Source organism: Ursus maritimus, unplaced genomic scaffold (assembly GCF_017311325.1).
Source record: "Ursus maritimus isolate PB19 unplaced genomic scaffold, ASM1731132v1 scaffold_2, whole genome shotgun sequence".
Taxonomy (NCBI): domain Eukaryota; kingdom Metazoa; phylum Chordata; class Mammalia; order Carnivora; family Ursidae; genus Ursus; species Ursus maritimus.
In genome coordinates, this window is record NW_024424452.1 from 40,625,386 (window position 1) to 40,647,749 (window position 22,364).

A 22,364-nucleotide genomic window follows, 5' to 3' on the forward strand; every position below is an offset into this window, starting at 1 on the left:
CTGAAAAGCAGGCCTGTGCCCTGCTTGGGCCTCACCATGCACTTGTCGCACTGGATCATGAGGCCTTCATCCTTGTGCAGGCCGCAGACACAGCGGATCACATCGTCGTCCTTCTCGTGCACGTTCTCCTTCTCGGAGACAGACGTCTCGCTGCTGTCGGCCTCACTTGCTGTCTCTCCCACAATTTCATCAATCTGGGCTGATGCCTCGTGCCTGGCATTGTAGTAGGTCTTCCGTAGGCGGCAAACGTCTCTCCCAATTGGGGATTTACGCCCATAGTACTTCTGAAGAAAGCAGGAAAAAGAAATCCTGTTTGGTCTTCTCAATGTGGCTTAAACATATACCTGAAGAGGGGCGCCCAGCTGGCTCAGTCGGTGGAGCTGTGACTCTTGATCTCAGGGTGGTGAGTTTGAGCCCCATGTTGGGGGCAGAGCTTACTTCAAACACACAAACACACCACCCCCCCGGAGGAGGTAGTAGGATTTTCATTGTTCCTTCATTTTGGTTAACAGATTTTCAATACCAGTAAGTGTCAACTAAAATAAATAAAACTTAGAATCTGCATGATGGTTTCCCATTTGCTCTGTTGCTCTGTCATTCAACTCAGCCACAGGCCTTACTGTCATCAGCTCAAACACACAGTGAGCACGGAATATGAATTATTATCACAAGTGCAGTGTGTGGGACTTCTGCACTGACTGTCTGACAGATGCTGGGGACAGAGCTACAAGCTTTGGATATGGAAGCTGGGTTTCAGTAGAAAGCGTGTTATAATTCAGGACTGATCTAATTCTTCTCCTACTTGTCTGTTTTTCTCTTGTTTCTGTCCTCACCTCAATTTTTCCTTTATCTTGTAGCTCCTTTTGTCCTTCCAATTCCTCTCCAAGGTATTTCAAAATCACTGAAAAACTTCCTCTTTTCTACGTACCATACAATATTCCATCTTCTCCTTTAAATCGGTTCAAGGCCACCTTCTCATCAATGAGCTCCCCCTAATCTACCACCCATTAGCCTAATTCCCCTCAATTCGATCCTTCAGATTTATTTCTACTTACTATACATAATTCTGTGTATTTCACACGCATTTATTGTCTTGAGGAAAGAAACTACACATATGACTTAAGTGTGGTAAAATTTATTATGTAAATACAAAGGTTCAATACTAAATTAGGTTGTCCTCCCCCCAGGATTTATCCACTCAACGAGAGAGAGAGAGAGAGAGAGAGAGAGAGAGAGATAGGGAGAATGTGGGCACACACACACGCGTGGGCCCCAATGTGGGACTCACGACCCTGAGATCACGACCTGAGCTGAAACCAGGAGTCGGATGACAACTGACTGAGCCACGCAGGCGCCCCCTAAATTAGGTTTTTACAAAAATTTTAGGGAGTATAATTTAACCTTTCATTCTAGTCATATCAGTGTCTTTATTATATAAGATTTCACAATATCTAGTACACCTAACCCTTTCATAAAGAGTGCTCAATAAAAATTGTTGTCTTTTAGGGCCCCTGGGGGGGGCTCAGTCAGTTAAGCATCTGCCTTCAGTTCAGGTCATGATCCAAGGGTCCTGGGATCGAGCCCCACATCGGGCTCCCTGCTCAGTGGGGAGCCTGCTTCTCCCTCTCCCTCTGCAGCTCCCCCTGCTTGTGCTCTCTCTCTCAAATAAATAAATAAAATCTTGGAAAAAAAAAATTGTTCCTTTTCTTAGCCAGAAATATAAAGGTTGAAGGAAGTGAAAAATCTTAAGCTTCTAGAATAGCTCCCTTCAAATCACTTTTTAAAAAGAAGCTATTAAATTAATTAATTTTAAAAAAGATTTTATTTCTTTATTTGAAAGAGAGAGTGAGCATGAGCAGGGGGGAGGGGTAGAGGGAGAGGTAGAAGCAAACTCCCCACTGAAGAGGGAGCCCAACCTGGGACTTGATCCTAGGACCCTGGGATCATGACCTGAGCTGAAGGCAGACGCTGAACGGACTGAGCCCCCCACGCGCCCTTTCTTAAAGTTTTTATTTAAATTTTAGTTAGTTAACCTATAGTGCAATATTGGTTTCTGGAGAATTCAGTGATTCATCACTTATGTATGTCACCCAGTGCTCAACAAGGGCCCTCCTTAATGTCCACCCCTGTCTAGCCCACCCCCCATCTGTCTAGCTCACCCCCTTGTCTAGTCCATCTATCCCTGCCCACCTCCTCTTCAAAACAAACTTCTTAAATCCATGTTTTAAGTTGGTGTAAGTACCTCAGCATTCCGAAACACCTTGAGCATGTCAGCATCAAAGGCCTCCACGGTCTTGTAATGGCCGGTGAGGATCTGCCTCTCTATGGTGGCCAGGTCCAGGGGCTCGGAGATCTTCTCGTAGTAATCAGCATTCCTGGAGCAGAAAGCCAGGGTGTCAATCTGGCACACTCGACACGGATTGAAAACTCACGTGATTCCCACATTTGTGAACTTACTTTTTCTTTGGGGGGAGGTTCAAAAGGGGTGCTGCCAGAGCTTGTCGGGAAGAATCTGCAAAAGACGGCAAGGTTCAGAAGGGCTATGCGATACAAGAGAGGCACGTACTGACTCCTCACTGAAAATGTAGATGCCCCAAAATTAGAAGTTAGGGGAAAAAAAATCTAAGCTTTTTTTGAGGCCTGACCATGAAATGTACAGTATTTTTCAGAAATGTGGGTACTTAGAGGCAGGGAAGATACTTTCAGAATGGCCTGGAACATGAAAAGCGAGAGATGGGAAATTACTGAAGCGGCAAGGCTGCGAGGACAATTCTCTGATCTACAAATTTTACTAAAGCAAAGACCGTCTTATCCAAATAATGTTTCCTAGTTCTTGTTAATGGACCACAGTTAATATTATTCTGTTGGTTTGGATTCAATTAAGTTCCAGATAATGAATAATTCAGTACTGTAAATATTTTCTGGAATATTTTCTTGTAACACAGTTACTCTGTATTATGAAAACGATTCAGGCTGTGGGGCTACTTGCTACCATACCTACTTTCTTTTTAAAAATTCTATTTTATGGAGCACCTGGGTGGCTCAGCCGGTTAAGCCTCCGACTCTTGATTTCAGCTCAGGTCAAGATCTCAGGGTTGTGAGATCGAGCTCTGTGTGGGCTCCACGCTCAGTGCAGAGTCCACTTGACATTCTCTCCCTCTCCCTCTGCCCCTTCCCCTACTCGTAAGCTCCCTTTCTCTCAAATAAAGAAATAAAGAAAATCTTTAAAAACATCCTATTTTATTACTTAAGTATAGTTAACATATGTTATATTAGTTTCAGGTGCACACCATTGTGACCTGACAATTCTGTATATTCCTCAACGCTTATCATGGTAAGTGCAGTCACCACCTGTCACCACACCAACTTATTAGAGTATTACGGACTACACTGCTTATGCTGTACTCTTCATCTCTGTGCATTATTTAGTTTGTGACTCCCAGTCTGTACCTCTTAAACCCCTTTATCTATTTCACCATCCCCTCCCCTCCTTTCCAGCAACCATCAGTTTGTTCTCTGTATTTAAGAATCTTTTGCTCATTTTGCTTTTTAGATTCCACAAACAAGTGAAATCACATAGTATTTGTCTGACTTATTTCATTCACTAAGCATGATGCCCTGTAGGTCTATCCATGTTAGAAATGGCGAGATTTCCGTCTTTTTCATGGCCAAGTAATATTCCATTGCACCTATGTACCACCTCTTCTTTACATATTCATTCATGGATGGACATGTGGGCTGCTTCCAAATCTTGGCTATTCTAAATAATGCTGCACAAAACACAGGGGTGCATGTATCTTTTTGAATTAGTATTTTCATTTTCTTTGGGTAAATACTCAGTAGTGTGATTACTGGGTCATACGGTACTTCTACCTATTTAATTTTTATTTTTTTGTATTGCTGTCTTTGCTTTTCTTTTTCTTTTATTTTTTTTTAAGATTTTATTTATTTATGTGACAGAGAGATGGCCAGCGAGAGAGGGAACACAGCACGGGAGCGGGAGAGGAAGAAGCAGGCTCCCAGCAGAGAAGCCTGATGTGGGGCTTGATCCCGGAACGCCGGGATCACGCCCTGAGCCGAAGGCAGACGCTTAACGACTGCGCTACCCAGGCACCCCTCTTTTTCTTTTTTTAAAGATTTATTTACTGGGGAGCCTGAGTGGCTCATTCGGTTAAGTGTCTGCCTTTGGCTCAGGTCATGATCCTAGGGCCTTAAGATAGAGTCCTGCGTCAGGCTCCCTGCTCAGTGGGGGAGCCTGCTTCTCCCTCTCCCTCCGTTGATCTCTCTGCCCCTCCCTCTGCTCATGCTCTCTGTCAAATAAATACAATCTTAAAAAATAAAGATTTATTTATTTGAGAGAGAGAGGGAAGTAAGTACAAAGGAGGGTCGGGGGGCAGGGTGGGGCAGGGAGGGACAGAGGGAGAGGGACAGAGAGAATTCCAAGTGGGCTCCATGCTGAGCATGTAGCCTGACTTAGGGCTTGATCTCACAACCTGGAGATCAAAACATCATGACCTGAGCTGAAACCAAGAATCAGACACTCAACTGACGGAGCCATCCAGGTGCCCCTTCATCTTTAATTTTTTTTTTCTTTAAAGATTTTATTTATTTATTTATTTGTCAGAGAGAGAGAGAGAGAGAGAGAGAGAGGGAGAGAGAAAGCACAAATAGGGGGAGCTGCAGGCAGAGGGAAACGCAGGCTCCCTGCCGAGCAAGGAGCCTGATGCAGGACTTGATCCCAGGACCCTGGGATCATGACCTTCCATTTTTAATTTTTTGAGGAATCTTCACAGGCTACCCTGCTTTCTAGCAACTTACTACAGTGACAGAAAAAGCCTGTTACTTCATGCCCAGAATGTAGGGACATGTAGACATACTGGCTGCAGTTTCACATTAGATCAGACGGGCCTGGTTGGCAATGGGGAATGTGACTTTTTCAGAATGGAAAGAGAACAGGTGCCACAAAACTTTACATATTAGGACAGGCTGATTCCCCCTTTCTTCTCTGTACCCTTAGGTTAACAAAACCGCAAAGAGCCTCTAAAGTTCAGAGATAAGTAGTAGACAGAGAAAGAAAAGGGAAGGGAAAACAAATTACTCAGAATCTAGGGAGAGGGAGGGAGAGCTAGGCCAAAGTTGAGGGCAAAAAGCTGCAATTATTTGTTAAAATCTCTTATTTTAAACATCTTCAAATTCCTTGGCCAGAAAAAGTCACATATATTACCACACTACCTACCCCAAATTAAAAACTCTCCTTCCCCACCATCACCAACACATACTCTAAAGATGTCCTGAAAGAGGAAAGGAGTGGTGGTAAAGGTGTTTGCAAGGAAACCCTTTAAAACCTTGGTTGGTAGGGCATGAGACTCTTGATCTCAGGATTGCAAGTTCAAGCCCCGCATTGGGTCTACGTAGAGATTATGTTAAAAAAAAAAAAAAAAGGTTAGGAAACACTGAAATCATATGTTCATAACACCCTTTTCCTTAAATTGCTAATTCACTGCCTCATTCAGGTAAATTACATCCAAGACAGAGGCCTGTTCTATCTATAGCTAAAAAATGTGATTTCTAAACTTAACTATGGTAAAATTCTAATAAATACCAAGGACTGACATAGATCAAGGGATGTACATTTTATCAACACTCCCCGAAGACCAAAACCAGTCCTGTAAATTCTACACTCTGACAAAAGGAAGAATGAAGTAAACCTCCTAAATCCCTCGCCTGATTGGTCAGTCGTTCTTGGTCTTGGGTGTCTCACGTGAAGGTGAGTGGCAGGTTTTCACAGAAAGCTGAGGGAAAGCCTTTGGGGTGAGTGTGGTCACCTTTGTAGGAGATGATGCCATCACAGATCTCTTTGAAGATTTGGGCGAGGCGGGCTGCCCGCGCCACCTCAATGTTTTCCTCTGCTGCTGCCAGCCGTCTTGTTCGAACCGACCGTGCTGTCTGCAGGGCGGAGAACTGGGTCATGAAGACGTCTGCAAGGATACAGTGAAAATCAGTTCTAGGAAAAGAGAGCACTGTGTGGCCTTCTCCTCCCCCATGGATTCTTGCCATTTGCTCTATTTTCCTTGAAGTGATTAAGTGGATTAGTGATCGTGGAGTTCTTTCTCCCCTCCTTAAAGAAACGTCAGGAAACACTGAGTTTACCACAGAGACTGAAGCTGCACGTTCGAGTCTCTGATCTCAGACCAAACGCTGTGTAGTACAGCGGCCGCCAGCCTGCGCCCAAAATGAGTCTGTGTTTGAATTCTGGCTTCACTACTTCCTAGCTCCGTGATCCTGGGCAAGGTACTCATGCTCTCTGCGTCTCAGCTTCTTGACTGCAGAAGCGGGAGAGTGGTAGCGCTTCCCTCGGGAGGGAACCGTGCAGATTAAATGAGAGAATGCTTGTCAGGTACTGAGCTCAGGCGCCGCCCTGTAATACTCAGGAAGTACTTGTTGTTATTACGAGAAGATTGAACCTAATTGGGATGTAAGTTCAGAGAATTCATGCCAGTCAAGTTACTGATAAGACAGAAGGCCAAGTTCCACATCGATCAAGTTCCCACACAGCAAACTCCCTCACACCCACACAATGCTGCTACTTTCTGAGGGGAAGAAGGAAAGACTCAAAGAGGAGCATGAGCTTTGCTTTGAATACTCGATTTGCAGTTAGAAAGGAAGCTTGGACAGGCCAGTGTCTCTGCTGTCAGTTCTTTTCTGGACAACAGATCTGAACTCAGGAGCGCTGTTACATTATTCACTCAAGAAGCTTAGAGAACAGAAATCAGAATGTCTGTGTATATAATGCCCATCTGAATGTGGGGGAAGAAGTCTTCAAATTTACACTGCTGTCATTTTCTCCTGCATGCGGAGTCACGATTTACCCATACGCAAGTTATTTTCCAGGTTGGAAGGGACGCAGGGGACCCACTACAGATCACATGTCTAGACACTCTCAGGCTGTAGGTGGTATTTGGGAAGCTGGTGAAGGGGATTCTTCCTATTCCCTAGAGCACAGACTAGGAACTTGAGCAGCTGGGATGGACAGGTGATTGCTGATTGATGCTTGTACGTTGGGATCTTAACTTTTTTGGCCCAGACTAAAAAGAACCATTGAATAGAATGAAAGCAACTAAAATAATCACTTTGAGACAGTATCATGGAATTAACAGGAGCGTTTCATTTCCAGGCCGTACCAGACTTGATGTTTCCATCATCTCGGCAGATGCCATTCCAGCGGGTATATAATGATGCTGAGTGGAGATTATCGCTGGTGTGCTTTACTTCCTCTTGTTTCTGCCGAATCTTCTCCCAGTTTCGGACCAAGAATACATGATGCTTTAACACAAAGTTCCTGTAAGGAAAGAAGGAAGTTCTTTTATTCATTAATTCAATAAGCATTTATTACATGTCCACTCTCTATATTTTAAAGATTTTATTTACTTGACAGAGTGAGCACAAGCAGGGGGAGCAGCAGGCAGAGGAAGAGGGAGAAGCAGGCTTTCTGCTGAGCAGAGAGCCTGATGCAGGGCTCGATCCCAGGACCCTGGGATCATGACCTGAGCTGAAGGCAGATGCTTAACCAACTGAGCCACCCAGGTGCCCCTGGGCACCATTTTTTAAAAACTAAATTCTTGTTTTCAAAGATTTTTAAAAAAGATTTCATTTATTTATTTGAGAGAGAGAGTGAGCACAAGTAGGCGGAGGGGTGGAGGGAGAGGGAGAGGGACAAAGAGACTCACTGCTAAGCAGGGAGCCCAGTGTGGGGCTTGACCCCAGGACTCTGGGATCATGGACTGAGCCAAAGGCAGATGCTTAACCAACTGAGCCACCTAGGAGCCCTAAAGATTTTATTTTTAAGTAATCTCTACACTCAGTGTGGGGCTTGAACTTACAACTCAGAGATCAAGAGTCCCATGCTCTACTGAATGAGCCAGCCAGGTGCCCCAAAACCATTGTTTTGATGATATAAATGAATATATATACTGAATATAAATGAATTCAGCTATCATAAAATAATTATATATGGGGAAACATAATTCAGTTTTGCATCTTTTTTTCCCCTCCATATAACATAAAATATTCCCCTCTATTATTTATAAATACCTGGAAAATACCACTTAAGAGCTGCAAAAACTCTGGCAACTGAAAGAGCCTGACCTGAAGGCAGAGATTTACCGAGTACATATATAGACTCAAAGTGAAGACGCCAAGACGAAGCACGGGCTCAGGAACAGCCCTAACAGGGAGAGCTAGACTGGCGGATAGAGGCAGAGAAGTCTGAGACGCATATGCCTGGGCAAACTCTGCTGGGTGCAGTACTCCACGTAGACCTCTAAGCGTAGGTAAGATATGTGTGTTCTTCAAGGACCCTACACAATTTGATGATTCCATAATCTGGTTCCCACCCTAGTGCACATATAAACAGATGTGACACTGGATAAATCTCCAACTGTGGGCCTCAGTAAATTAAAATTTGGCCAATTTAATAGTTCCTGACCTGGTCACACTGAAATCATCTGGGGAGCTTCATAAACTACTGATGCCTGGGTTCCACCTCTGAACATTCTGGTTTAAGTGATCTGAGGTGTGGCCTGGGTGTCAGGAGGTTTTAAAAGCTCCCTAGGCTAATATGCAGCCAAAGCAGAACACCACTTGACTAGATCATCTCTGTTTTCCTGAAGTTTGAAACTTCTATGACTCAAAGTGATATGGGACGAAAGGGGCCAAAATCACAGTAAAGTTACAAATGCAGATGAATGTTCTAAGATACTGGAGCATATGGTCAGGGAAGATGCAGAATATGTCCCAAGACAGTCTGAAACACAGGACATACGTGTTTACTTCGCTTACTTCTGACATGGACGAATCTTACCTGAACAGAGGGAAGAACAAAAATGATCACTAAAGATCCTTTTTACTGCTCTATTAATGTATCAACAAAGCAGGGAATCTTGACCTTTTCTGTGCCATGGATTCCTTTGGCAGTCTGGTGAAGCCCATGTCACCCTTCTCTGAACAAAGTTTTAAAGTATTTCAAGAATTTCAGATTGATAAAAAAATTTTTTAATTTTTAATACACAGGGTTAAAAAGGAAACCAAATATACTAAAACTGTTTTCAGAATATTAAAAAAAACCCTAAATTGTGACATTAATTTTTTTTTTTTTAAAGATTTTATTTATTTATTTGACAGAGACAGAGACAGCCAGCGAGAGAGGGAACACAAGCAGGGGGAGTGAGAGAGGAAGAAGCAGGCTCATAGTGGAGGAGCCTGATGTGGGGCTTGATTCCATAACGCCGGGATCACGCCCTGAGCCGAAGGCAGACGCCCAACCGCTGTGCCACCCAGGCGCCCCTGTGACATTAATTTTTTAACACATGACAAGATCTAGTGGCTAGTGGTGGGTTTAACAACCACAGTCATTTCAAGGTAGAAATCACGTAAATGGTATTTTGAGATATTTGTAACACTGTAACAGGATATGAAAATGTGAACATTGGTGATAAAGTCATGGAAACTGCAAATACCCCCCCCCTTTTGCCTATGATCATATTTGAAGGAAATGCTAAATTTCAGTTAGAAACTGGGGAAAATAAAGACATACTCCCCCCATCCAAATTTATATACGCTCTGATTCTTGGCTGAAGACTTCCTGCACAAAAGAAATGACTCAAGCTTACAGATGTTTAGTAATTTTTAAAGTGACAAGCAAATCACACAAACCCAAGAAACCCTCCTTTTTACCTCTCTCGATTAGACATTGGCTTCATTTGTATTTGGGGCGTCAACCTTGTTGGCGTGTTGATGTTTTCACTGGGTTCTTCGGAGAGGTGGCCTCTCTGAAAAACACATGGGTTGGATTGCAGGAAAGACAGGGTCAATCAGAAACCCCCTCGAAGAGCACTGGGCCCACCTTCCGCTGTCGCCCTTCTCTCTGTAACTTCCCCCAGGCAGCTGTGCGGGGAAAGCCAGGAATGAGATCATTACTCACCCTTTTCTTCAGCTTGTGCTTGGACTTTCTCTTCTCTTTTGACCGTCCGGACTTTTTATGTGTAGCCACGGGCTGGCTGCTCTTGCTGCTGGTGAGTCCGTTCACACGCTGACTCTTGCCTCCGATGATTCCTCGACATTTCTCAAAGCCACACTTACACAATTGCTTTGAAAGGAAAGAGAGTCATGCTTTTGGTCTGCAGTCTCACAAGTTCAAACAGAACGTCTGAGCATTTGGACACCCAACATTAAGTTTCAGTCAAGAAATTTTTATACAGAGGAAAATAATTGAAAGTAAAATAAATACAAATGTGTTTCCATGGAAAGGAAAGATTAAATTTTGGGAAAACTTCTTCACTAGCCAAGTGAAGAGCTGACTGAAGACCACACACGACCGAGCAGTGTCCTTCTACGAGTTCTGAGCCCGTGATGGAGAGCCGGCACCCCGGTAAGTGCGGTGAAAACCACCCACAGAAGGCCTGAGGTACAGTCCCACCTCCCTCGTGAACTGATGATGCTTACCTGTTTTTCCACATTAAAGGAATGGAAGTTGTAATCGTAAGTGAGCTCGGTACCAGCTGGCATATCTTTAAGAGCATACAGTCCAATCCGGTACACTCCATTGACAGACCTGTAGAGAAGAAGAAGGTTAAAGGCAGAGATTCTTTTTTTTTTTTTAAAGACTTTATTTATTTGAGAGTGAGCGAGCAAGAGCAGGCATGAGCAGGGGGGAGGGGCAGAGGGAGAGGGAGAAGACCACTCCCCGAGGTGGGCCTCAATCCCTGGTCCCAGGGATCATGACCTGAGCCAAAGGCAGCTGCTTAACCAACTGAGCCACCCAGGCGTCCCCAAAAGGCAGGCACTATTATTAGGTAGTATTATAGCCCCATTTTCTAAATGAGGAAGCTGAGGCACAGAGAGGTTAAGTAACTTACCCCGAGTCATAGAGCTAATAACTACGGGAATCAAACTGAGTTTCAAATCAAGGCAGTCTGGCTTCAAAATCTTAACCAGCATGTCCTACTGATAACGGGTTAGCTCATTACCCTTCAGAACCACCCAAAGAGCGAGGTGTTCTGATCCCTATTTTATACAGGAAGTATTTGTGGCTTAAACAGTTTGTTCACAGTCACATAGCAAGTGAGCTGCATTCAAAACCAGGGGATTCAAATCCAGGCTGTTTGATGCCACAGCTTTTCTTCTCTTGCTTCATTCCTGCCTCCCTGCCAATGTTGGAAACATCAAGGTTTAGCTTGGATCCTATCCTTATCAAATGTAAATTTCTCTAATATATTCCGGTTTTTTCCCCCCTAAATTTGGAAAGCGTTTTTAGTCTATGTTAGTGGTGGCAAACTACAGCAAACCTCTCCCATGTCTTTGTAAATTCTTATTGGCACACCCCAAAAGTTTGCTGACCCTTGGTCTACACTGCAACATTTAAAATTTTATTATACACTGTACTGTTTTAAAAATTGGCGGGGATTTGTGAGACACCTGGCTGGCTTAGTCGGAAGAGCATGTGTCACTTGATCTCGAGGTTGTAAGTTCAAGTCCCATGTTGGGTGTAGAGGTTACTAAATAAAATAAATTAACTTAAAAATTCTGGGGGGATTCTTATTTATTTTTAGAGAGGGGAAGGGGGGAGAGGGGAGAGAGGAGAGGAGAGCAGAGGAAGGGAGAGCGAGAGGGGGGAGAGGGATAGAGAGAGAATCAAGCCGACTCCATGCCCAGCGCAGAGCCTGATACAGGGCTCGATCCCGCAACCCTGAGATCACCACCTGAGCCAGAGTCAAGAGTTGGACACTTAACCAAATGAGCTATCCAGGTGCCCCTGGGGGGGCTCTTACATGGAGCAGAATACACAAATTCTAGATGTAGAGTTAGCTTGCTGAATTTTCTGTATCTTTACACCTGTGTAACCTCCCAGAAACCTCTCTCTCCCAGTGAGTACCTTCTCCACACAGGATGTGCCACAACTCTAATCTCTATCACCACAGAGCAGTCTTGCCTCTTTTGAACTTCATGTAAATGGAATCATACAGAATAATATACTGTAGGAGGTACAGTCATATGCTTCCTTCTTCCACTCAATGTTACACTGTAGCTGTGACGTATCTTTACCCTGCTGTGTAGCATCCCATTGTATGAATACAGCACAATTTAGATAAATATTTTTTGTTGATAAATATTTGGATTGCTGATAGTTTTTAGTTGTTATAAAAACATTTCTGTGATCTTCTTGCACATGCCTTTTGACCATGAACACTCACCTCTGCTGGGGGCACACTGAGGAGTGCAGTTTTGGAGTTACTGGGCATGTTTAGCTTTCATAGGTACTGGCAAACTTTTTTTTTTTAATGGTTATACACCAATTTACACTTCCACCAGCATCTAAAAGCATTCATGTCATACTACACGCTCGGCAACACTTGGAATTGTCATTCTTTGATTGTAGCCATTTTGGGGGAGTATGCAGTTTTCCAACACAGCTTAATATTTCTCTCGGGTGGCTAAAGACATTAAGCACCGATTTTATGTTTATTGACTACTTTAAAAAAAAAAAGGATTTTATTTATTTGAGAAAGAGAGAGGGAGCAGAAGTGGGAGAGGGAGAGAGCTGAGTGCAGAGCCGGATGCAGGGCTTAACCCCAGGACCCTGCGATCAGGACCTGAATGGAAGGAAGGCATACACTTAACTGAGCTACCCAGGCGTCCCTTCTTTAATTCTCTCAGCAATGTTTTATAGTTTTCACGGTACAATTATTTCACCTCATTGGTTAATTCCTAAGTATTTTATTCTTTTTAGTGCTATTATAAATTGTTTTTGTAATTTCCTTTTCGGATTGTTCACTGTGTATGGAAATGCAACTGGTTTTTGTGTGTTGACTTTGTACCCTTGTGATTTTGCTGAATTTATTCCTGAGATCTAACAGCTTCTTTGTGGAGTCTTTAATATTTTCTACATATAAGATCATGTCATATGCAGGGGTGCCTGGATGGCTCAGTTGGTGTCTGCCTTCGGCTCGGGTCATGGTCCCAGGGTCCTGGGATCGAGCCCCACATACGGCTCCCTGCTCAGCAGGGAGTCTGCTGCTCTCTCCTCCCTGCTTGTGCTCTCTCTCGCTCTCTCTTTAATAAGTAAAATCTTGAAAAAAAAATCATGTCATATGCAAATAAAGTTATATTTACTTCTTCCTTTTCAATTTGAATGTCTTTTCTCTCTTTCTTGTCTAATTGTTCTGGTGAGAATGTCTTCTATGTTTAATAGAAGCGCAAAAATGGGCATCCTTATGTAGTTCCTGACTTTACAGGAAAAGCCTTCTGTCTTTACTGAGAATTGTCTGCTGTGGGTTTTTTTTTGTGTGTGTGTGTCACTTGAAGATTAAAAAAATTTTTTATTAGAGAAAGAGAGACAGAGAGAGACAGAGAGAGCATAAGCAGGGGTTGGAGCAGAGGGAGAGAGAAGCAGGCTCCCCTTTGAGCTGGGAGCCTGATGTGGGACTCGATCCCAGCACTTGGAGATCACACCTGAGCCAAAGGCAGACGCTTAACCATCTGAGCCACCCAGGTGCCCTGCTGTGCGTTTTCATATAGGACTCTCAGAGCAGTCCACTCTTATCTGTGCGGTATATGGATATCTGAAACTGTGAATAGAACCAAACCCTATATATACTATGTTTTTTCCTAAACATGCATAGCTATGATTAACTTATAAATTAGGCACAGTAAGAGATTAAGAACAATAATAAAATGCAATTACAGCAATACAGTGTAATAAAAGTTAACTGAATGTGGTTTCTTTCTCCGCACCCCTCCCCCCGCAATATCTTATTATACTCATTCTTCCTTTCCTTGTGATGATGTGAGATGGCAAAACGCCTACGTAGTGAGATGAAGTGAACGATGTAGGCACCATGAGGTAGCGTTAGGCTACTACCGCCCTTCTGACCACACGCCAGAGGGAGGATCACCTGCATCTAGACTGAGGCTGACCACGGGTAACTGACACCAAAGAAAGTGGAACTGTGGATGAGGAAGGGCTACTGTATTAGGTTAAGGTAGTTTCCTTCTACTCTGTAAAATGCTTTTTCTCCGGGATGATTGTTTTTTTGCCCTTTCATTTTGTTGATGTGGCATGTTACATTGGTCTGTTCTCCGATGCTGAAGCATGCCTGCATTCCAGAAATAAATCCCACTTGTTCAGGGTGTATAATCCTTTTAACATGCTGCTAAAATCTGTTTGCCAGTATTCTGTTGAGGACTTTGCATCAATGTTTATAAAGAATACTGGTTTGGTTTGTAGTTTTTTTGTGGCTTTGGTATTAAGATTATGCTGGCCTCACAGAATGAGTTAGGAAGTGTTTCCTTTTCTTCGATTTTTTGGAAAAGTTTTGAGATGGATTGGCATTAGTTTGTAAGAATTCATCTGTGAAACCATCAGGCTCAGAACCGGCTTTTCTTTGTTGAGATTTTTGATTATTGATTCAATCTCTTTACTAGTTATGAGTCTATTCAGATTTTTCTGTGTCTTCATGATTTAGTCTTGGTAGGTTTTGTGTTTCAAGAAATTTGTCCATTTCAACTAGGTAATCCAATTTTCTGGTGTACATCTGTTTGTGGCATTCTCTTATAATCCTCAGTATTTCTGCAGAATTGGCAGTGATGTGCTTTGCTGCTACCAAGTTGTATAAGTTCTTTATATATTTATGTATTAATCACTTACCAGATACATGAATTGCAAATATTTTCTCCCATTCTGTGGGTTGCCTTTCTATTTTGTTGATGGTTTCCTTTGCTCTATAGAAACTTTAAAGTTAGATGTAGTTCCACTTGCTTAGTTCTGCTTTTGTTGCCCTTTGCTTCTGGTGTCAACCCCAAAAAGTCCTCGCCAAGAATGATGTCAAGGAGCTTACAGTTTCTTTTAGGAATTTATGGTTTCAGGTGCCATCATCAAGTCTTTAATACATCCTGGCTTGATTTTTGTGTATGGTGTAGACAGGGGTCCAGTTTTCCCAACACAATTTGTTGAATAGACTGCCTGTTCTGTAGCACATATTTGTGGCTCTTTTGAGTAAATTAATTGGTCATACAAGAATGCGTTTATTTCTGAGCTATTATATTTGTGTCATTAAAAAAAAAAGATTTTATTTATTTATTTGAGAGAGAGCGAGAGAGGGAACACAAGCAGGGGGAGTGGGAGAGGGAGAAGCAGGCTTCCCGCTGAGCAGGAGACCGATGCAGGGCATGATCCCAGGGCCTGGGAACATGACCTGAGCTGAAGGTAGATGCTTAATGACTAGGCTACCCAGGCACCCTCATTTGTGTCATTTTAAGCAATACTATACTGTTTTGATTATTATAGTTTTGTAATATAGTTTGAAATCAGGGAGTGAGATGCTTCCACCTTTATTCTTCTTTTTCAATTGCTTTCACTATTTGGGGTCTTAGGATTCTTTGTTCAATTTCTCTGAGATGTGCCATTGAAGTTTTGATTTTTTACTGCATTGAATTTGTAGACCACTTTGGGCAGTATGGACATCTTAACAATATTAATTCTTCCATTCCATTGAGCCTTACTCAGTTTTTTTCACTGATGAGTTATTAGTGTTTTTAATGTACATGCCTTTCACATCCTTGGTTAAATTTATTCTCAGGTATTTTATTTTCTATGCTGCTTTGCAAATGGGATTCCTTTCTTAATTTCTCTGATAGTTCATTCTTGGACCCAGTTAATCATCACTGCGACCAGTTAATTGACTTTATGTTTTTTTTTTTTTAAGATTTTATTTATTTATTTGACAGAGAGACAGCGAGCAGCAGGGGAGTGGGAGAGGAAGAAGCAGGCTCCCAGCAGAGGAGCCCGATGTGGGACTTGATCCCGGAATGCCGGGATCACGCCCTGAGCTGAAGGCAAACGCTTAATGACTGCGCTACCCAGGCGCCCCTTTGTTTATCAGTTCTAACAGTTTTTTGGTAGAGTCTTTAGGGTTTCCTATGTATAATGTCATGTCATCTGCAAACAGAGACAGTTATACTTCTTCCTTTCCAATTTAGATGTATTTTATTTCTTTTTCTTGCTTAATTGCTCTGACTAGTACTTCCAGTACTATGTTGAATAAAAGTAGTGGGAGTATCCTTTTCCTGATCTTTTTTTTTTTCTTTAAAGATTTTATTTATTTACTTGAGAGACAGCACAAGCAGGGGGAGCAGCAGAGTGAGAGGGAGAATCAAACTCCCCACTGAGCAGGGAGCCCGATGTGGGGCTTGATTCTAGGACCCTGAGATCATGACTTGAGCTGAAGGCAGCTGTTTAACTGACTAAGCCACCCAGGCGCCCCATCCATTTCCTGATCTTAAGAGTAAAAGCTTTCAGATTTTTACCATTGAGTATGATGTTAGCTGTGGGCTTGTTTTATATGGCCTTTATTATGTTGAGGAATGTCCCCTTATACCCACTTTGTTTAAAGTTTTCATCATAAATGGATGTTGAATTCCATTCTGTCACTTGGAGAGTTTAAGTCATCTACTTTTTTTTTTTTTAAGATCTTATTTTTAATGATATTTGAGAGAGCCCAAGAAAGCACAAGTGGGGTGAGGGGCAAAGGGAGAAGCAGACTGCCACTGAGCAGGGAGCCTGATGCAGGGCTTGATCCCGGGACCCAGGGATCATGACCTCAGAGAATGGCAGAATGCTTAAATGACTGAGCCACCCAGTTGCCCCTAAAGATTTTATTTATTTATTTAAATAAATAAATTTTTAAAAAAGGTTTATTTACTTGACAGAGAGAGAGACAGAGAGAGAGGGAACACAAGCAGGGGGAGTGGGAGAGGGAGAAGCAGTCTTCCCGCTGAGCAGGGAGCCCGATTCGGGGCTCAATCCCAGGACCCTGGGATCATGACCTGAGCTGAAGGCACCCAGGCGCCCCCTAAAGATTTTAATTTTAAGTAATTTCAACATCCGACATGGAGCTCGAACCCATAATCCCAAGATCAAGAATCACAGGCTCCACTCACTGAACCAGTCAGGCACCTCAGGCCTCCAAAATTTCTGAGAAGAAATCTGCACGTAATTTTACTGAGGATCCCTTGTATGTGATGATTTGTTTGTCTGATGCTGCGTTCAAGATCTGCTCTTTATCTTTCGAAAGTTTGATTACGTTTCTTACTGTGTCTCTTTGAGTTCATCTTACTTGGAGTTCAGTGAGCTTTGTGCTTATTTATATTCATGTCTTCCACCAAATTTAGGAAGTTTTCAACCATTATTTCTTCAAATACTCTCTTTGCCTCTTTCTCTTCACTCTTTCTGGGACACCCACAATGCATATATTGGTCTGCTGGATGGTATCCCAGAGGTACCTGAGGGTCTGTTCTCTTTCCTTCAATGTTTTTCTTTCTGTTCCTCAGACTTGAGAATTTCCATTGTCATATCTTGAAGTTCATGGATTCTTTCTTCAGTCTGCTCAAATCTGCCTTTGAATCCTTCTTGTGAATTTTTCATTTCAATTATGGTATTTTTCAGAATTTGTTTCTTTTTAGGCTCTTTATTGGTACTTCCACTTTGCTCACACATCATTGTCATGAATTTCTCCACATCGTCCCTCGGTTCTTTTTTTTTTTTCTTTTAAAGATTTTATTTATTTATTTGACAGAGATAGAGACAGCCAGAGAGAGAGGGAACACAAGCAGGGGTAGTGGGAGAGGAAGAAGCAGGCTCATAGCAGAAGAGCCTGATGTGGGGCTCGATCCCATAACGCCGGGATCACGCCCTGAGCCAAAGGCAGACGCTTAACCGCTGTGCCACCCAGGTGCCCCCATCCCTCGGTTCTTTGAGCATCTCTGGGCATTGGTTTTATAGTCTTCGTCTAACGTATTTGCCACTGAGTCTTTTTTAGGGACAGGTTCTTTTGAGTTATTATTTTTTTTCTTTGAACGAGCCATAGTTTTCTGTTTCTTTGTATTCCTTGTGATTTTTTTCTTGAACACTGCAAATTTGGACCTAATAATATGGTATGTCTGGAAATAAGGTTTCTCCCTACTTCCCCAGGGCTCACATGTTCTAATCTTTAATTTCTGGCCCACAAAAGGGAAAAAAAAGTGAAAAATGAAGGGGAAGAAAATAGGGCCCTGGCCCTTCAAATCTCCTGGAAGTCACTTCATGTGGTGGGAGAGGGGTTTACAATAATGGTGGGAGGGGCAACCACAATGGCTGCCCATCTTTTCTGTGATCAGAGGCAGCAATCAGAACCCAAGATTCCCCATTTTTAGAGGACAGGGTCCTCCTTACCCATCCTAGCTTCTGCAATCTGTGTGCAAGCTGCTGGAATGCTTGCATAGCTACCTGCCACGTGGCTGAGGGTAGGGCACGGGTAGTTGCTACTGTTCTAAGAGAAATGGACTAAAAGGAACCACAATTTACCATCTCAGCCTTCCCCTACTAGTTGCAAGCCTTCAATAGACCCCAAAATTGTTCCATCAGACAGATTCTGCCAGTATAATTATCTAAGGGGAGACAGACTCCCAATGCTTCCTACTCCACCATCTTCTCAGAATCTTCTATTATCTTTTTTGAATTGTTTTTTAGATGTAATTTTTTGTTTTTCAGTTAGATTTTTATCTATTTTACTTATTTTTGTTTCTGACTATGACAAATCCAGTGGGCATGTAATAAATATGCTGAGTGACTCACTGGGGAAGAACACAATACCTGGCACAGAGTAAGCAGAAAATTAGTATTAGGTATTACTGTTATTATATTATCGTATATACTGTTATATTTTTCTGGTAGTAGTTAAGATGAAGTGAAGAAATTCCAGCAGCTGACTCTCTGCCTGGAGGATATGGTATAACAGGGAATTGCCTGAGGTGCTTGGGTAAGCTGACTCACACTGCGGGAAGGCTCATCTCTTGATACCCTCAATGCCTTCTGCTCTCTTGGATTTGTGACTTCACCTTCCCCTCCTTCCTTACCATTTCTGCATTTCACAGTTTGGGTCACAGCTGTGGTTGATGAATCGGGCCTCATTCCCCATCCGGTAACTGTCGATCACCATCCCACTATCCAGGTTCAGGCAATAGTGGTCACTGTGATTATGATACTGCTCGATCATCCTATTCCTAAAGAGGAGAGGAAGAATTCAAAGTCAATTAATGATTAAATTGAAAGTTAATTTGAAATCTTTCATTTTTCATTCTAATCTGGTACCTTTGTAATTTTATTGGAGTATCATCATTCATCACTGTACCTGAACTCCTGCTCGCTGACAACCTCCCCTAGGTATTCAATGATGAACTGCCCAGCTTTCAGGGGTTCTTTGGTTCTGATTCCCCAACCTTTCTCCTCAGCTCGAAATCGTTCTAGACACTGCACCCACTCATGCCTTTGTATCCTCTGGTTACAGCACTGCTCACCACAGGGGCAAGTGTTGGGGGAACACTCAGCAAAGATCATTCTAGAAAGAAAAGAGATAAACTGTATGTCAATTATTATATATGCCTTGATGAACCCATTTTTGTTTTACAGGAACTTTTAAAATACATTACATTTTTATTTTAACAAGGTTGGACTGGTTAACAAGGTTCACAAGGGCAGAGTATACAACTTCGAAACTTAATGATACTGAAAATTTCCAAGTGAATTTATAAACGCTGAATAGATTATTAACCTAACTGTCCACTAAGCATCCTGGGTAAACACTATCATATTTAGCTCTGTGCTAAGACTAAAACTACAATAAAACTACAACCCATAGAGGAATTAATAATTTGAAGATTACATAGCATTCTTATTTTGAAGTAGCTGATGGGCATTTACAGATTTTTTCTTTTGAAATTGTGGTAAAATCACACATAAACTTTACACCATAAATATTTTTAAGTATACAGTTCAGTACATTTGCACAGCTTTTTTTCCCCCCCCAAGATTTTATTTATTTGAGAAAGAGCACGAGCAGGGAGAGGGACAGTGGGAGAGGGAGAATCAGGCTCTGCACTGAGCAGGGAGCCTGATGTGGGGCCCAATCCCAGGACCCTGGGATCATGACCTGAGCCAAAGACAGATGCTTAACTGACTGAGCCACCCAGGCGCCCCTGCACTATCATTGTTTTATAAGAATTTCACATTTCATTAGTGTAAATGACATTTCCATAATGGAAATAACATTTCCAGTCTCTATACTAGCTGAATTTATAATCTCTAGTGAATTAACAAGCAAAAAGTTCTCAACATAGTAGAGAAAATTTGTTATGCACATGTCTTCTAACTGCTTTCTTTTTTTTACATTTCTGGATCTTTCAGAAAAGCCATTTAGTTTTGGTGTATGGTTCAGAATCCCAGTAAGGCTACTGAACATGATTAAAACAAGGGAGGATCAAGAATATAATGGTAGGGGCGCCTGGGTAGCGCAGTCGTTAAAGTGTCTGCCTTCGGCTCAGGGCGTGATCCCGGCGTTCCGGGATCGAGTCCCACATCAGGCTCCTCTGCTGGGAGCCTGCTTCTTCCTCTCCCACTCCCCCTGCTTGTGTTCCCTCTCTCGCTGGCTGTCTCTGTCAAATAAATAAATAAAATCTTAAAAAAAAAAATATAATGGTAGATCAGAATATCACATATTTTATATAACATACACACACACATCCATATCATAACTTACAAACCTTATAAAGAAAGCATTTAACATTTTATAATTTAAAGTACTTTCATAGTCATTTTTCAAATAAACATCATCCTTACCTAAAGGGCAGAACACACAGTGTCAAATCACATGAATGAGGAGTAAGCAGAGAAAGTATCCACTGGATTATTCAACTCAAGATAATTAGCTTAACTTGTGAGAAAAACACTGTTACTGTCAAATTCACCACCTTTATTCTTTCTTTTAATGAATTCTTTGCTGAATGAATACGAAAATGCTCTCCTTCTTGATCTTTTATGATAATAGATTTCCCATCTTTCCCATAATAAATCCTTAAAAAAAAACCCGCCAGAAATCCTTTTTTCCCTCTCTACCTTCCATGGCACAGTCCTGTTCTTCTTATCTTTAGAAGGCTCATTCAGGGAGGATGGGGGTATGGGGTAACTGGGTGATGGGCGTTAAGGAGGGCATGTGATGTAATGAGCACTGGGTGTTATATGCAACTGATGGAATCACTGAACTCTACCTCTGAAACTAATAATACACTACATGTTAATTAACTGAATTTAAATAAAAAAATAAAGGAAGCCTCGTTCATGTTCATAGTTTCAATTGTAACCCCCTCTTCATGATACCCCACCTGAATTTTCATACCTCAAAACACACAAAACAGTAAGCTTTATGTGGATAAAAGAACTAAAATATAACAGAGTGCTGAGATGAAAGAGATTTTAAAAATCAATTTTAAAAAATTTCTGCTAGAGAGCACTCATTTAGAGGTTGTTGAAAATTTCTGATTTCTAGAGTTGAAAGCACTGAAATATATTCGATTCGTTTCAATTATCAAGATAAGCCCTTTACGTAAAAAGTAAAACATGGTTCTATTCATTGTGTCTGGAAAACAAAACTGTAAACTTATCAAAATCTGAAAGCAGATGCTGCAAACTAAGATATGGAGTTGTTGACTTACAGCATAAATTGCCAGTATCTTTTTTTTTTTTTTTTAAGATTTTTTATTTATTTGACAGAGAGAGAGAGGGAACACAAGCAGGGGGAGTGGGAGAGGAAGAAGCAGGCTCCCAGTGGAAGAGCCTGACGTGGGGCTCCATACCAGAACTCCGGGATCACGCCCCGAGCCGAAGGCAGACACTTAACGACTGAGCCACCCAGGCGTCCCAATTGCCAGTATCTTTAGCCACATAATGCCATTCACTGTAAGACTAGAGAATTCTCCCCCTTCTAAATATAGACCTAGATTGGAAAGCTTCTTCCCTCACAGGGTGAGATTTAATGTTTAATAGTCACTGGCAAGTGTACTAGCATGACCGATTTAACTAGTTATGGAGGTCAGACCATCCATCCCCTGTGAGTGGAGACGGGTTTTCACTTGAAAACTATTCACACTATAAATCATGCCAGGTCAGGAAGGAGTAAGCCTTGGAGGCAGGGGAGAGGATCCTCCCTACTTTTTGGGACCAAGAATGTGAAGTGCTACTGCTCTTCTGCAGCAGCAGGTGAAGGCTCCTGGAGATCCGCACTGCGGGGCGAGTGGAGGTAAACTGCACTCAACAAAGGAGAACAGGTAGGATCTAACAGGGAGTTAGCCAGGGACCCCGACGTTCAGGTTGTGGCCTGTGAACTCAAGCATAATCCCTTCCGGTGACATTACAAGGCTTACTTGGCAATATACTTTTATCTTCCCCTAAGTACTTGGCTTTGTTACACAACATGTTTGTTGTTGTGAGAACTGAGAGAGTG

The 22,364-nt window shown here is 42.3% G+C and overlaps 1 protein-coding gene across 1 annotated transcript in view; it reads right to left on the bottom strand.

The window, feature by feature from the left end:
• ASH1L (ASH1 like histone lysine methyltransferase) overlaps positions 1-22,364 on the bottom strand; it is a 162,897-nt gene that overhangs the window by 10,272 nt on the left and 130,261 nt on the right. The window contains 10 exon segments of the mRNA XM_008696570.2: positions 36-284; positions 2,243-2,375; positions 2,458-2,512; positions 5,826-5,978; positions 7,182-7,339; positions 9,733-9,827; positions 9,980-10,144; positions 10,501-10,609; positions 18,946-19,092; positions 19,221-19,427. Of these exon segments, the coding sequence (XP_008694792.2) occupies positions 36-284; positions 2,243-2,375; positions 2,458-2,512; positions 5,826-5,978; positions 7,182-7,339; positions 9,733-9,827; positions 9,980-10,144; positions 10,501-10,609; positions 18,946-19,092; positions 19,221-19,427 (1,471 nt within the window).